Below are 16,421 nucleotides of genomic sequence, written 5' to 3' on the forward strand. Positions count from 1 at the left end.
GTGACATTTATCCTGACAGCCATCTCTGGAGACGGGGACAGGAAAATAGGGTAGGACTACTCTGGAGCACTGAGGACCAGTTGAAGAAGGAAACCGTGGGTTTAAGGTGACAGCAGTCCCCAAGGCTGCTCAATTTCTTTAGCAGCCTGGATGTGGACTCTGAGCAGAGAGGGTGGGACCTCCTGGCAGCTCCAGGAGGAGACAGAAGGGGAGAGAGCTGGGTCTGTTAGCTACCATTAGGGTAGAAGAAGAGGATTAGGAGAAGGAAGGATGGGAGGAGGTAAGGGGAGTCAGCCCAGACCCTCCCTCTTTAACACGTCTTTCTCTCCATCCATCATGGGATCTGTAGATTTTTCTTCCTTAGTACCCCTTGTGATTACCCACATCGAGGCCCTCATCATCTCCTCCAGTAAATTCCTGGCTACACTCCCTTCTGATGGCCTCTCACTTTGCCAGTCGGCTTCTGTACCGTGGCTGGAGTCAGTTTTCCAAACCCAAATCTGATCCCAGGCTCTTCTCTCTGTGTTGGCCTTAATGGCTTCCCACACTCATTAATAAGGCTGACAAACTCCCCAGGCTCCCCGACGCCTGGGTCTTACCTGTGGACTCTTGGGCAGGTCTTCCCTCCTCCCTGTGCCGTCTGACAGACACCGAACCCTCATCTGCTATATCACGGGCTCCCTGTCTGGGAAGCCTTTTCTGATCTTCTTTGTGGTAGAGTCAGCCGCTCCTTATTCATGTCTGTCTATACCCCGGGTCTCTGTCCAGCATGGAATTTGCTCACTGGTAGCATTTGTTGTGAGGATCTCATAGTGGTCCTTGCCCCTGATGATGTGGATCGCTCACATTGACCAAGTACGGGCTTAGAACTAGACCTGAGCCACAATTCCTCATCGCATGCATCTTCCCACTAGTGCTGCTCCTTCTGTACCTTTCCAAGAGGACGGGAAGGTAAAGCCAGAGAGGGGACTCTTGCTCTCTGCTCTCCCTAATGGTTCCTGGGAAGAATTGGGTCACAATGGAGCTTAAACCTGTGGTTGGGCTGAATTGGAAGACTCCTGAAACTCTACAACTCCCTAAGAGAATCACTCTCTGGGCTCCATCTGCTGGTGGAGAGGATCCTGACTTTGCACCATGCCCTTGATTTACAAATACAAGACTCTCTTCTGGTATCAGGAGAAGATCAAAAGAAACCATTTGCTTACTAGTCCTGATATGGACGTTGCTGGTGCCTTGAGTCCCAAATGAACCCAGGTCCTTTATATTTTCCTCATGTTGGACTGTCCAATGATGGGACAGGGCCAAAAAAGCCCTTTAATCTCTGAGGTTCTCAAATCCAAGGTGACACAGTTTGGCCTTAGTCAGAGGGACTTAAGAAAGGCAGACAGTAGGGAAATTTTCCCTGTCTGGTAGCAGAGAGGTGCCTCACCATTCATGATTTGGAACACTCAATGGATTTTTTTTTTAATCTAACAAGTATTTTGCACCTATAAATAAAAGAAAACCTTCTATCCCTTTATGAAGAGAAGAAGAAAACCCACATCTGAGTGTTGGGGTGCTTTCTAGCATTTGTACATACCATGAAGAGCTCTCCTTGGACTGTACATTTTCTGAGAAGTTGAACACCTTGACTCTGGATATCTGTCTCTGGAAAAAACACAGTAGTCCTGGGGCTGACTCTATATGATAGATGAGCTGCAGCCACATTTTCTTTGGGTCAAGTGTGTGAACTTGATATCATAAATGTTGACCTGAGACAAATGTATGAAGGGATAAATGGACCAAGTCAGCAACGGAACTGACTGTCACGAGGAGCCTCCTAGTTGTAGGTGCTCCACTAAGCTCCATCATGAGGCAGAGAAAAAGGACATATGATCATCCTGGAGAGGGGCAGCCATGGGGGACTTCTTGGAGGTGGTGACAATGAGGTGAGTTTCAAAGAATGAGGAAGGAAACTTGGCTAAAATGAGAGAGTCAGGAGGAGAAAGATTCTGGGAATAGAGCTGTTTCTCCAGAACAGCCCAGAGGCCAGCTTAGTTAGTGGTTCAGCATTTGTAGCCTGGGTGCCACAGGGTTTGACTGGGGCAAAGGTTGCTTGTGGGGGTGTGTCAGTGGGTGAGTCTGGGGAGATAGGCCGATGCCAGGTCCTGGAAGGGAGACTCTTGGAGCAAGCCACGGAGCCTGACCTTTATCCTGAATCGTTGGTGCCTTCAGGATCTTAGGCACTGGCCAGCAATCAGATTCACCCCAGAGAGCTCCAGGTGGCTGGGATGTGCAGCATGGATTTAGGGGGCACAGGACCGGAGGCTGTTGCAGTGATTCAGGTGAGAAAAGTGCAAGGTCTCACCACAGAGAGGTGGAAGGACAGTCGGGAGACGGACAGCCTGTTCACCCCAGTGCCTTTCACTCAGTCCTGGAGGGTCCCAGTCATCCTATGGTATCTTGGTTTCTTCCATCCAGAAGCAAAGTTTCCAAGAGGGCTGGGAGGAGAGAGGAATGCCCAGCCCCGGGGACAGCCTTCCTTCCTGTGGCGTTTAGGGAATAGGGCTTACTCATTCAGTTTGTGGAGCTAAGACTTGCTGCCTTTCTTGCAGGGACTAACTTGATCACTGAAGGCAGGGTGTGTGTGTGGGGGTGCCACAGGGGGATAGGAACAGTGGGATTTGGCTGTTGGGGTATCTGGACTCAGCAGGCAAACACTCTGCTCTAACCGCTGTGGTGACAGCTGCAGGCATCTGTGGTCCCCTCTGAGGTGGGGCTGTGTGCTGTCATCTCTCTTGCCCTCTTCCTGACTCTCTCTTCCCCACCAGCCTGGGGAAGCCTACCGGGAACTCTAGGCAGGCCTTAAAGTGGGGCTGTTGGAAAGCGCTGAGACACATCAATGCAGGTGGCTTTGGAAGGATTCCAGAGCTGGGGTTGGGTAGGAGGTGACAGGCGGTGCTCCCTGCCTCCTGCCCCTGCATCTGCAGTCACAGTTGTACTTTTCCTGGGTCAACAGGCAAAGTCATGTTGCTGTGTGACAGTGGCACCTCTGAGGTGGCTGCATTTCAGGTTTCCAGGAGACCCTGAATCCTTTGGATGCCATCTGTTTAGGGCAGCTCAGGGTTAGGTGTCTGAAGACAGATTCAAGCATGCCACCGCCCGCTCACTGACATCTGAAAAGTGATTCAAGGTCTCAATTTCTTTACCCATGAAGGAGGGCAGATAATGGTGCCTGCCTTCCACTCATGGTTGTGTGAAAAGAACGGGTTTCTGCATTAAGAGCTTTGTCAATTCTCCCACTAACTCTGAAGGCAGGGATGTGTCACTCATTTACAACCCCCCCACTGCCAAACACGGTGACAGGCTAACTCAAAGGTTTGCTGATTGAAGACATGAACTAACGATGCAGTGGAGTCTAGGGAGCATGGGAAAACCTGGAGAATATAGAATTACTAAGAATTGGTTGAACCATGAAAAAGCTGATTTCCATGGCTACCCCCATATCCACCCATATTTAGGTAAAATGGAAATGTACTAACATGTATGAGGAAGCATTTAAAAATGACCAATAACTGAAGAGCATTGTCTTCCAACATTTCTTGTTTTGCAGTTCTGGGGATGAAACCCAGGGCCTCACTCTACCACTGAGCTACATCCTCAGGCCCAATATTGCCTTTCTTGTCAACTCTCTGCAGTCATCTTTCTGCCAAATATTTTTCTGTTGGAACTGTGAGGTATTCTAGGCTATTACTTTTTATGATGCACCCATTATTGATATGTTCTATGGAAAAGAACTCTATTACCACTAGGAAATGAAGTAGTTAACCTCATAGACTAGGAAATGCTATAATGCCAGTCTGAAACAAATGCCCTTCCCCCTGAAGTTGCCTTGCTTCCTACTGTCCTGTTCCTAATGACACACAGGAGAACGGACTTTGAAGTCAGAGTATTCCAATTTTAATCCTTGTTCCACTGCTTTCTGGGTATTGACCTTGGCTTAGCCATTTAACCTGCCTGGGTCTCAGTTTCTGTACCTGTGCAGTGGGGCTGGGTGGTGACAGTGAGCGTGCCTGCAGGATTCCATTAGAAGGAGTGTCAGTGACCTAGAGCCACTGCTGCTGCTGTGAAATCCATTGTTGGAACTAAGTGTGGTGGCACATGCCTGTAATCCCGGTAACAGTCGAGGATGAGGCAGGAGGATCACAAGTTTAGGACAGCCTCTGAAACTTAGTGAGATACTGTTTCAAATTAAAATAATTAAAAAAGCTGGGGGTATAGCTCAGTGGTAGAGCACTCCTTGGTTCAGGCCCCATTACTACACACAAAAGGGTGCGGGGGATAAATCCATTGCTGGTTTGCATGGTAGGTCATTTCCTATGGGCCTCACAGGCTGAGTTAAAATAGGATGTCCTGGGAGACCCAGGGCTCGTGGCTCAAGGCTCCTTGATAACATTTCTGAACCTTCCTTAGTGTGCAGGTGATGAGGGACACTTAGATTCCTCTCTCGTCCCCTTTCTTCACTCAGGGGCAGCCTGACACAGTGTCTGATGACCCTTCTGGCCTTGCTGACTCCCTCTCATTTTCTCTCACGTAGACATTTCCCCTAATAAAACCCATGCTCGTTTAATCCCTTCTCAACATCTGCTTCTGGGAGGACCCAGATGCACACAGTGTGATAATCCTTCATGGTGAGGTCCAAAGGCAGCTATATAAGCAAAGCATTTATCAGAGTGACTGGCACAGGTAAGTGCTCACTGTGTGGTAGGGGCTCCTGCCACCTTAGCAACCATCACCACCATCAGTGTCATCTGTCTAATTTTGCTTCTTCAATTGCACCAGGCACAGAGACCTCCAGAGGCTCATCCCAGATCACAGGACAATTTTGTTAGTGGGAGAACAACTATGGTTCCTGAGGAGAATAAATGGACTGATTAAAACACCCTTTGGAAGTTTTCAAAGTTTTTTCAATTTAAGGAGTTTGTCCAAATTCCTTTCCAGCCCTCAAAAAGTGCACTCATATATGCTAAAGAGGCAACTTCATCTTTGGTCAAATGCACAAAAGGTTTGGCAGTGTCCTCAGGTCCCTGCCAGTACTCTTGACTTCTACAAATATGCTCCCGTCAGTAAACCCAGCAGCTTATTTGCTCTTCGTGACAATCCTCAGGTTAAAAACAACAAGAAAACCGCATCTATTACTCACATCGCACAGATAAGCAAATAGAGGAGCCCAGTGACCATTTCAAGGTCAGCCAGTCACTGAGAGGTTTGGGATTGAAGTTCTAGTTTTTGCTCCAGTGCTTTGGAAACTAAGGAGTTGCTGGATTCTGTCCAAACTCTCTCCTAGGGACATTCTCCTAGCAAGCAGGCACCAGGAACTGGCCTAAAAAGACCTTTCTCAAACCCAATTCTGCTCAGCCTCGGGGATGCTAGAAGCTCGGGAGATCAGTGATGGAGATCAGTGAAGGGGACTCAGCTCCAACTAGCCTCCATGGTCAGGCCATCCTTGGTCACCTGATGAGACTTTATCCCAATTTTAGTTACCTGGTACTGTAGGGTGTGCTCCCTAAGTGGACTGTCACCACCCCAAAGCTGGGGGGAACTGTGACTTATTTCCATTCAATCAGTGCCATATAAATGCTTCCTATTGAGGGTAGTGGCAATTCAGGGCGGCATGTAGTCTGAAGGAGTAATCAACATCAATAACAACAGAAAATAAACATTTGCTGTTTAACATTGGCTTGGCCAGGCCCTGTGCCAAGAAGTGGAGATCGGTGATTAAAAGATGAGCTTTCTGACTCCAAGAGGTTGATAGGCTAGTGAGGGAGATACTCAGGCTGAATCTGCCAAGAAGTGTCCAGGAGGACCTCCCAGAGGAGGCCAGCATTGAGGAGGATGGGGGTTGGCCAGGCAGATGAGGGTGGGGAGGAGGCTCCTGACCTTGAGAACCTATGAAGAAGGGTGGTGGTGCGAACAGAGCACTGCTGTGTTTGAGGACCTGCTGTGTGCCAGGTATCATGCAGAACACTGGGGATTTAGAGGTGAGGAGTGGACACAGCGCCTGTCTGTCTTCATGGAATGTTCAGTCTAATGAATTTTCTGAAAAAGTGACCAGACTCCATCAGTAACATAGTGCAGTGAGCTCTAGGCAAGGGGGACCTAATCTAATGGAGGGTGTATTAGTTTCCTGTGGCTGCTGTAACAAATTGCCACAAACTTCAGGGCCTCAAACAGCACTACTTAATAATAATATGGTTCTGGAAGTCAAAAGTTCAAAATCAGTTTTACTGGACAAGGTGTAAGGCTGATTCTTTATGGAGGTGCTAGGGGAGAATCTTTTCCTTGGGTTTTCCAGTTACAGAGGGACTACATCCCTTGGTTTGTGGTGTCACATCATTACCATATCTGTTTCTTCCTTCATGTCTCCTTCTTTGTGATCTTCTTGTTGGGCTCACCTTAATCCACCATAATCTCCTCATCTCAAAATCTTTAATTTACCCACATCTGCAGAGTGTTGGTTGCCATGTAAAGTGACAATCACGAGTTCTGGGGGTTGCCTGGGGGTACCTTGGAGGCTATCCTTCCAGTTTCCACAGAGTGGTGGCGATTCTAATTTATACACATAGTTCAATCTGAGATCCTAGAGAATTTTGCATTCATGTTAAACCCCAGGGTAATTTAGCATTGAATGATTCTATTGTAAAGAATCATATACAGTAAAAGATCGATGTTCAGCCTAGTTTCCAAAGAGAAAAACTGAATTTGAGGGTCTAGGATGAGAGGCAGATTTAGGTTCTTCAATCGGTCATGCAACAGCCAGGTGTTGGTAGGATCATTGATATTTTGAACTAGGAGTGAGATTCCGGCTCTTTGATTCACCTTGACTCCCTCAGTGCAGAGATTGGGCAGTTCAGCCCCGCTGGAGTGGATCATTGGCCTCACTTAGGTTTGCCGTCTCCTAATACCTTGTTTACATAACAGCCAGGTTGCACCACCACAGAGGCCATGATAACAATTAGAATAATAAGGGACGACGGAATGGAAGTGCCACGATGGGTCACTGCTGTACAAGATTTCCGCAGTGCATAGCAGCACTATGTGGGGGACACTACCTTGAACTCTCTGTTGTTGCAGAAGAGCCACCAGCTTAACTTATTTATTTCCAAGGTAATGAAATTGCCATCATAGAGAACCAGGGACCTTAGAGAATTCCTTGTGTTCTGAAAACCAGGGAAAATTTCCTTTTCAGTGACTTCTTATTGGAAGACAATAGAAGCCAAATCCTATTACTAACAGATCAGGGACAGTTACATCTAAGTAAGCCATTTCATTTTCTATTAGGAAATACTTTTGGGATTGATTTTATTCTTATGATTTTTGCCACAAGCTACGCTAATTAACATAAATCATTGCCTTTGTTTCCACCCGTCATTCTGACCACCTGTCTTGTCTTTATCTTCATTACTGCTGGATTTCAGAAACCCAAACCTTCCTTTCTGTGTCTGATTTTTGACTCTCTTTGCATCCAGCAAGATCACCCTACGTGGGTGATGAGACAGTCTTTTATTAGTCATCGATGTTCATCTCCTCTCTGTACTTGTACTTGGATAGACTAGCTGGGTATCCCTCTCCTGTTTAATTTTCTCCAGTTGAATGCTATGCCTGTTTTTCAAAGATGTTTATTTTTTGGCGTTTCTTACACATTGTTTAAACAAGGAAGCTAGGGGAGGAGATGAATCATAAATAACAGGGAAGTGGTTTTCCAATTTGGATGCTTGCAGAAAAATATAAGCATTTCAAAATTCAATTAATAATTTTTTTGTCTTCAAAATTAGGACTCCTGGTGGTCCTTTGTAAGAACTCAAAATGGGAACCTAGCAAGGGATCAAATTCCCTACCTGCAGCCTCGGTGAACCAGTTTTTAATCCTCACATTTGAGAGCTGGCTTAAGGAGGACATCTGGGCTTTGTTGCTGACAAGTTTTGTGCTTTGTGATCATAAACAACACTCTCTCTCCCCCTCACCCCACCCTCAGTGGCCGTTCCTGCAGCAGCCCCGCCGGTGTGTCAGCCCAAGAGCACCACTAACGGGCACCCACCCCACCCGGCTCCTCGCCTCTCCATTTCCTCCCGCGCCACGGTGGTAGCCAGAATGGAAGGTGCCTCCCAGGGGGGCCTGCAGACCGTCATGAAGTGGAAAACCGTGGTTGCGATCTTTGTGGTCGTGGTGGTCTACCTCGTCACGGGAGGTCTCGTCTTCCGGGCACTGGAGCAGCCCTTTGAGAGCAGCCAGAAGAACACCATCGCCCTGGAGAAGGCGGAATTCCTGCGGGATCACATCTGCGTGAGTCCTCAGGAGCTGGAGACGTTGATCCAGGTAAGCAGGCGCAATCCAAGCACGGAGCCACCTGTGGGGAGGGATGGCAGTGTTGATTTTTGTCTTGGTCTGTCACTGAGTTTTGCTTGGGTGGCCATGCTCCTGGTGGTCAGGGAAGTCCTCTCTGGGTGGGCAACATTTGAGTTGGCACCAGAGAGTGACACCTGGGTTAATGTGTGGCAAGAGAGACCACAAATGCAAGGGCCCTGATGTGGGAGCAGGCTGTGCCCTCTGTCACCAGACTTCGGATCTGGTGGCCAGACGCAGCCGCAGGAGAAAGGGCTTTGGATGTTCTAATTCAAGTCCACCCGTAGGTGTTGACGGATGTCGTGGATCTGAACTCTGAGAAATGCTGGGGTAAGACGGTGCCCTAGAAGCCAAAGAAAGGAGAATTTTAAATAAGCAGGGATGCATTAACCTATCCAAGGCCTCCAGGTGTGTGGGTGAGGGAGCTGCTGTAGGCTTGAGAGTCATCTCAGTGGTTTCTGGACGAGGAAATAATAATGATCACAGTAACAGTAATGGTGAACCTTGCTGCTTTTGGACACGTTTGAGGTGTCAGGTGCTAAGGCCTTTACAGACCCCGGGTATGGTATTAGTGAGAAGAGATCCTGAGAACATGAAGGCCAAGAACTTGGGGTGGAACCTGAAGAAGCAAGTGGACACCCATAAGGGCGGGGTGGGCTTGGCAGGGTGGGCTGTGGAGGTGAGGGCTGAGGGTCACCCAGGGTGGTAAGCTGGGGAGGACTGGAGCAGGAGGCTTGAGGAATCTGGGAGGCCTGAGAGTTTGGAAAGTCTGGCTGAGAGCTCCGTGCAGGGCTCTGCCTTGGAGGTGAAGGTCAGCTGCCCAATGTTGAGGTTAACCTTTCCTCTTTTAGAGGCCTTCCTGAACCATCGAGAGAGGGAGGTGGTGGAAGGCAGTGACTTTCATGAAAGCAGGGGACAGTCTCATCCGTATGGGGCTTCTAAAGTTTGGAAGGCAGGGAGATGGAAAAGACAGCTTCCACAATTCTTTATAAGTCTGGGGGGTCACACACATTAAATTCTAATGGCTGGGCCGGGACTGTGGCTCAGGTAGATAGAGCGCTTGCCTAGCATGGGTGAGGCACTGGGTTTGATCCTCATAACCACATAAAACAATCAATCAAACAAACAAAATAACTGTATAAAAACAATTCTACAGCCCAGCATTGTGTAGGATCAACATGTCTGGGATGACTCATGATTCATTTATTTATTTCAAATGACCCTGATGAGACAGGGGAATTTGTATGCTACTTATAGCCTGGCACCTTCATAATCATATTCATATTCTTTTAAATTCAGTTTTTCTTTTTTGGTACTGGGGATTGAACCTAGGGGCACTTAACCACTGAGTCACATCCCCAGCCCTTTTGATATTTTATTCTGAGACAGGGTCTCACTAAGTTGTTTAGGGTCTTGCTAATTGCTGAGGCTGGCTTTGAACTTTCTGTCCTCTTGCCTCAGCCTTCCAAGTAGCTGGGTTTACAGACATGCATCACTGTGCCTGGCTTAAATTAGTCTTGATAATCTGATTTGCCTCTTTAATAAACAGAACTATAAATCCTTCCACCCCAGGTATAATAGGATTTCATAACTCTACATTGCTTTGTGTTTTATTGCTGCCCACTAGATAAATGCTTTTGGAGTGAGGTATCAGAGTATATCTCTAACATTGGTGATGTCACTGAGCTTATTCATGAATTTACTGATTATGTCAGTAATTATTTGTTACCTGTTCCTTGACCCCGTCCTTTCTGAAAGAGCGCAGGGCAAGAGCAAAGGATAGTTGTGGTGGGGGGAGTGTGGATGTACTAATTATGGTGCTGCTACTAAGGCACAGGCGTGTGCCACCATGCCTGGCTTGTCCCAGTCTTTTTTACTATTTTTATGTATATTTTAGTTGTTGATGGACCTTTATTTTGTTTATTTATTTGTATGTGGTGCTGAGAATCGAACCCAGTGCCTCACACATGCTAGGCAAGCACTCTACCACTGAGCCATAACCCCAGCCCCTTGTCCCAGTGTAAAAAAAAAAAAAATCTACCATAAGTCAAACCACGCAGACATGGTTATACTCTCAGAAAGATTAAAAACTTTATTAACATGTATTAACTGTGCACACCAATGGAGTTCAGTGTGATAGTTCCATACATGCATGTGGCACACATGGATCATATCTGACCTCCTTACCCCATCTCTCCCTTTCCAGTCTCCACTCCTCTGCTTTTGAGTTGAGTTTTTCAGTTTCCACATAATGAGAGAATATGTGGTGCTTGCCTTTCTGTATCTGGTTTATTTCACTTAACATAATTTCCTCTAGTTCCATGCATTGTGCCACAAGTGAAAGGGTATTATTCTTCTTTATGGCTAAACAATGCTCTATTGCATGTATTATATATACATATATAATACATGCAATGTATATGTATACATGTATATCTATACATGTATACATGTATAAATAAATTTATATGTTTATCGCATATATACATATATCTATATCACAGATATATGTATGTGATTAAGTATATATATGATATTGACATGTGATATATATGTATGTAGGTATATACATATATGATATGTATACATATACACATACATATGAGTATACATTATATCACATATGATATATCACATCTTCTATATCCATTCATCTGTTGACTGGCTTCTATTTCAATTCTGTATTTAGCTATTGTGAATAGTAAGTAAGTACTATGTGGGGATACAGGGATGTCTTTGGTATGCTGATTTCAATTCCATTGGATCTGTGCTCAGAATGGAATAGATGGATCATATGGTAGATCTGTTTTTAGTTTTTTGAGGAACCTCCATCCTGATTTCCATAATGGCTATAGTAATTTACATTCTCACCAACAGTATAGAATAGTCCCTTTTCCTCCACATGCTTGCCAGCATTTTTTTTTAATAATAACTATTCTAACTGGATTGAGATGGTATCTCATTGTAGTTTTGATTTGCATTTCCCTGATGGCTAATGATATTGAGCATTTTCTCATACATGTGTTGGCTATTTGTATCTTTTCTTTTGAGAAGTGTTAGATAATTATTCAGATAATTAGCCCATTTTAAAATTGGATTATTGTTTTTTCTTAAGTTTTTTTGAGTTATTATACATTAATCCTCTGTCAGATAAATAATTAGCAGATATTTTCTCCCATTCTGTTGGTTGACTCTTCACTCTGTTGATTGTTTCCTTCACTCTGCAGCTTCTTAATATGATGTAATCCTTTTTTTGTTTTGTTAATTCTTACTTTGATTTCCTGAGCTAATGGAGTTCTATCCAGAAAATCATTGCCTATAACAATATCTTGAAGGGTTTTCTTTCAGTAGTATCAGAGTTTCTGGTCTTTTATATTTAGGTATCTGATCCATCTTGAGTTGACTTTTGTATAGGGTGAGAGATAGGGGTCTTTTGCAGGTGAGTATCCAGTTTTCCCAGCACCATTTATTGAAATGGCTGTCCTTTTCCCAATGTATGTTTTTTGGTGCCATTTTCGAGAATCAGCTGGCTGTAGATGTGTGGGTTTATTTCTGGGATCTCTACTCTCACCCATTGGTCTACCTATCTGTTTTTATGCCCGTACCATGTTGTTGTTTTGATATTATTCTGAAGTATGTCTTTTTTTTTTGTACCAGGGATTAAACCCAGGGTCACTCAACCACTGAGCCACATTTCCAGCCCATTTTTAATTTTTTATTTTGAGACAGGATCTCGCTAAGTTGTTCAGGGCATTGCTAAGTTGCTGAGACTGGCTTTGAACTTGTGATCCTCCTGCCTCAGCCTCTCAAGCCACTGGGATTACAGGTTTGCACCACTGTGTCTGGCTTGAACTATGTCTTAAAATCAGGCATTATTCTTTTTTCTTAGTATTGCTTTGGTTATTCAGGATCTTTTTTTAAAATATGTATATATATGATTTGTAGTATTGTTTTTTCAGGTTTTGTGAAGAACATGGTTGGTGTTTTGATAGGGATTGCATTGAATTTTTGTCTCCTGTTTTGACCTCAAAGATTTCTCTGAAATGATGAGTGTGTACCTGTGTACGTGTGTGTGCACTTAAGATAATTTTATAACAATTCAAGAAAGCGACTTCATAAGGCACCTGTGGTGAGCAGGGCACCTTACACCCACTATCTCATTAATCTTTCCATGATGCTTTAAGTTGGTATTATTATCCCCACTTTAGAGGTAAGGAAACTGATAGAACAAGAGGTTGAGTAACTTTTTAACCTCCAGAGTGGCAGAGCTAGGATTGGAAGCAGGGTCTGTCTGACACTAAACTGCCTCGTCCATTCAGCTTATGAGCCCTTTATGTAGGATGCTTTATAAAATGCTCAACCTCTCTTAAGCTTTTGTTTTATATTTAGTACTTTCCAGAATTTTACTGATCAAAAAATCATTGGTGTTCCTTGTTCCCTAACAGGAAGCATTTCTTGATTTCCCTTTATCCACTGAATGTTCGTTCTGGACCTAGGACACTTTCGGATCTCCAATATTATGATTTAACAGTTTACCTTATTTTCTTTATCACAACGTAGGTTAAACAGGTTTATTTGCTGCATCTGTGTCAATAAAGAACCAAATTGTTAGTGTTTGCTCTTGCATTCACACTTATGAACCAGGGAAACATTCTCACTCTTTATGAGTGAGCAGCACTGTGTGTAGTGACCTGGGAAATGGTATTTAAAAATAGTTTGTCTATACACATTTGGAAGGATTTAAGTGTACTGTGGTCTAAGCTGCAAAAATAGTGTCACTATATCTTAGCAGAGTCTGAAAGGAGTGACTGTTGGGTAGAAAATGAGATAGATGGTATTTATTTGGTCATGTCTCTTATCTACACTGAGTGAAACCACCATAGAGCTAAGCTGGATAGTGTGCTTCCTATTATTAATAACAAAAACAGAGTAACCAGAACAGCATGATCCCCACAAAATGCCTGGATAGCTTAGAAGAGCCATAGCTGGTGAGTGATTTTCTGACAAATTAAACCACTTTATGGGGTACCATGGGACACCAGAGGAGACTGATGGCTCACTGTTCCTGAGAGGTGAAAAGAGATAGATGACTGTTATGGAGGAGACAGCAGCATTCATTTATCCACCCATGTGCTCATTCCCATGATGCAGGGGATAGACAAGATGAGAGGCAGACACACCTTGAGTTAGTTAACCTATCTGTGCTCCAGTTTTATCATTGATAAAATGTGAAAACCCCTCCCCTTTGGGTATTGGAGGGGTACATCCATCATTCACGAGAAGGACTTTGAACTGCGTTGGTACACAGTGAGCACTCAAAATGGGTAACTGTCACTGCTGTGGCCACAGCGCTTGTTCTACTGTTCGAGGAACTCCAAGTTTCAAGCAGCCGTTCCTTACGGGGTTGGTTCGATGGGCTGAGGGTTGCCTGCAGGAGGCATCTGACAGTCTCTGGGACTTTTTTTGGTTGTCACATTGAGTGGTGACTACTGGCCTCAAGAGGAGAGATGGCCAGAGATGCTGCCAAATCTCCTATAATGCATGACATGCTCCCCGCCCCCCAAACTATAATTGGCTCCAGCAAGTTAATAGGTGGAGAAGCCCTGGAGCAAGAGGTATATCAGTTAGTAATTACAATTCACTGGAATAGTTATTTGAAATATGTGAAAGAACAGGAGCCCCAGCCAGGCAATCAGAGGCCAAGGGATATTTTTGTGGCTGTTTATCTCCTTTAGTCCCTACATCTGCCCATGAAGAGGGTCTTTGGTGCCCATTTACAGATGAGGAATGCTCAAGGTTAGTAAGTGAAGGATCCAGAATTCACTGCCAGGTGCTCTGACCCTACAGTCCAGGTCTGAATCACCTCATGCTTGAAGAGAAACGTGAGATATGGGAGGGGGTTTGTTGGGTAGGCCTTGGCTGCAGGGCATCCCCGGGGGTTTTCATGAAACCCCTTGAGAGAGCTGCAGTGGCCAATGTGGCCTGAGCTGAGAGAGATGGGAAGAAGGGGAGGAAGTGAGTCTGGGAAAGGGGTGGGGTCGGATTTGGAAGGTGCCTTGAGAGGCCTGCTGCGGAGTTTGGAAAGTGGAAAAATCACGGAAGCATCTAAGCAAGGTGGAGACAGGATGGGAAATTCCTACTGGAAAAAAAAAAAACCTTTTAGGTTGGAGGATAGAGCTATTGCAAGAAGACCAGTTAGAGGAATATTGCAACCTCATAGGTGGGAGAGGCTAAAAGACAGAGAAAGGGCTACAGAAAGACTTGAGCGTGGCTCATTCTGCATTCAGCAAAGACTTCTCGAGTGCTGCTCTGTGCTCCATACCCCTGACTGTTCAGGCAGAGGCCAAGTAGGCCATGCATAGCCTGCCAAGAACACCGGATCCTGGGGCTAACCTTTTCATGTTAAATTCTTTCCACTTACGGCTGTGTTACTTGGGCAAGTGTCACTCCTGACCTTGGTACCCCTTTTTAATGTAAAATGGAGATTGTGATTATGGACCATCCTGTGAGAGTGGTCTAAGGTGTGGAGGTGAGGATGGAAGGTTCAGTAACCTTCAGCTATACTTGTTAGGGAACAAAGAAACCAGAAATCTAAATTACGTGCATTCTGGAGTTCTCCTAAGGGGAAGAAAAGAAGGCTCCTGAAATGCCCTTTGGGACTTTAAATCCTAAGTTTTTTAATTGACAGATTTTGCTTGTCTTGTTGAAGTACAAAGTTCTCTTCACAGAAGTTGCCCCCAGTGCTGGCCTGACTGCATATACCAAGTTACTCTGTCTCCGGGACTTGAGCCTGATAGCTATTTAACTGTAAGAGAGGCCTGAGGATCTTCTATGTAGGGTCAGGCCCCTTTCACATGAACCCTTCTGAAAAAAGGAGACACTAATCCAATTCTGCTAGGTTGTGTTTGGTGTCCTAGGGGTCCACTTAACTTGAGTCGGGGCTCAGTGTTCAGCACACCCATAGAAGATCCATCCATTAGTGGCATCTTACAAGGGGGACTTCCCAGGGAATTGCTGGAATCCTAAAGAATGTCTATCACTTAGTGACCTGCTTTCCTCTGGGCACTGTCCGCAGGGCTCCTGTCCTTTAGCACATTTAGGCTTCAGATAGTCACTATCTTCATCATCATTCCATTTTAGCAAAGAATAAATAAATTCTAAGAAGTTCAGTAACTTGTCCAAGGCTACACAGCCAGAAACTCAATTCCTGGGGACACCCTTCATGGGTCCTCCATGTTGGGTGATGCCTTTCCTGCTTGGCCCCACAGATTAGACATTACTATTTCTACTACATTTATTAAGACTATTTGCCACTACGTTTATTAAGACTCTATTGGGTGATCTTCACTTTTCTCATCTTCCTTCTCCCAAGACTGTGAGCTCTCTGTGTCTTATTGATGCATCCACATGCCCAGCCCAGTGGTGAGTGAACAGAAGAGGCTTAAGTTTTGAGGAATGAAGAAATGGTCCTTTTTATATCTGTTTTGGAGACCAAGAGCCCTTCATTGAGAACTTACACAGGAGCAAAGTTGAAAATTCTTTTGTTTCTATGGAACAGAAATGCCCTTTCTTTTTGGTCTGGTTGTTAACAGTACTTCCCTCAGAAGTTTCTGTCTTCTTTATGCATAAGCAGATTCTCTTTGGAGGTATTTATAACTCCCCAAACTTTACATAGTTAGGAATGTGGGATTCTAAGGAAAGCAGTCTGTCAGGAAGCATGGCACCTGAGATGGTTATGCATCGACTCCACAGTGCCCATTTCCTGTCCCAGGAGGCCTCTTTCCAAGCAGCTTTTTGTGCAGGAAGTTTAGGCAAGATCCCAGGCAGCAGGTGACCTCTGGTGAGTGCAGGTCTGGGTTCTTAGTGCCCAAGGACACAGCTCTGAGGGGCTGAAGCGATTCCTCCTGGCTGTTGCCTTGAAGTTAGAGGCTCTGTCTGTCTGTTAGGGAATTGATCATGCGGAAGATTGTTCAGTGTTTGCAGGATTGGGCCTGCAGCCCTTGGCCTGCCCCTACAGGCCTCCACTTCATTATTATTAT

General features: G+C 45.1%; 1 protein-coding gene across 1 annotated transcript in view; it reads left to right on the plus strand.

The window, feature by feature from the left end:
* Positions 1-16,421, plus strand: part of Kcnk10 (potassium two pore domain channel subfamily K member 10) — a 120,742-nt gene that overhangs the window by 41,568 nt on the left and 62,753 nt on the right. Inside the window, exon 2 of the mRNA XM_077109013.1 lies at positions 8,015-8,355. Coding sequence (XP_076965128.1) covers positions 8,015-8,355 — 341 coding nt within the window. The remainder of the gene's footprint in view (positions 1-8,014; positions 8,356-16,421) is intronic.

The sequence above is a fragment of the Callospermophilus lateralis genome, chromosome 3 (assembly GCF_048772815.1).
Source record: "Callospermophilus lateralis isolate mCalLat2 chromosome 3, mCalLat2.hap1, whole genome shotgun sequence".
NCBI classification, from domain to species: domain Eukaryota; kingdom Metazoa; phylum Chordata; class Mammalia; order Rodentia; family Sciuridae; genus Callospermophilus; species Callospermophilus lateralis.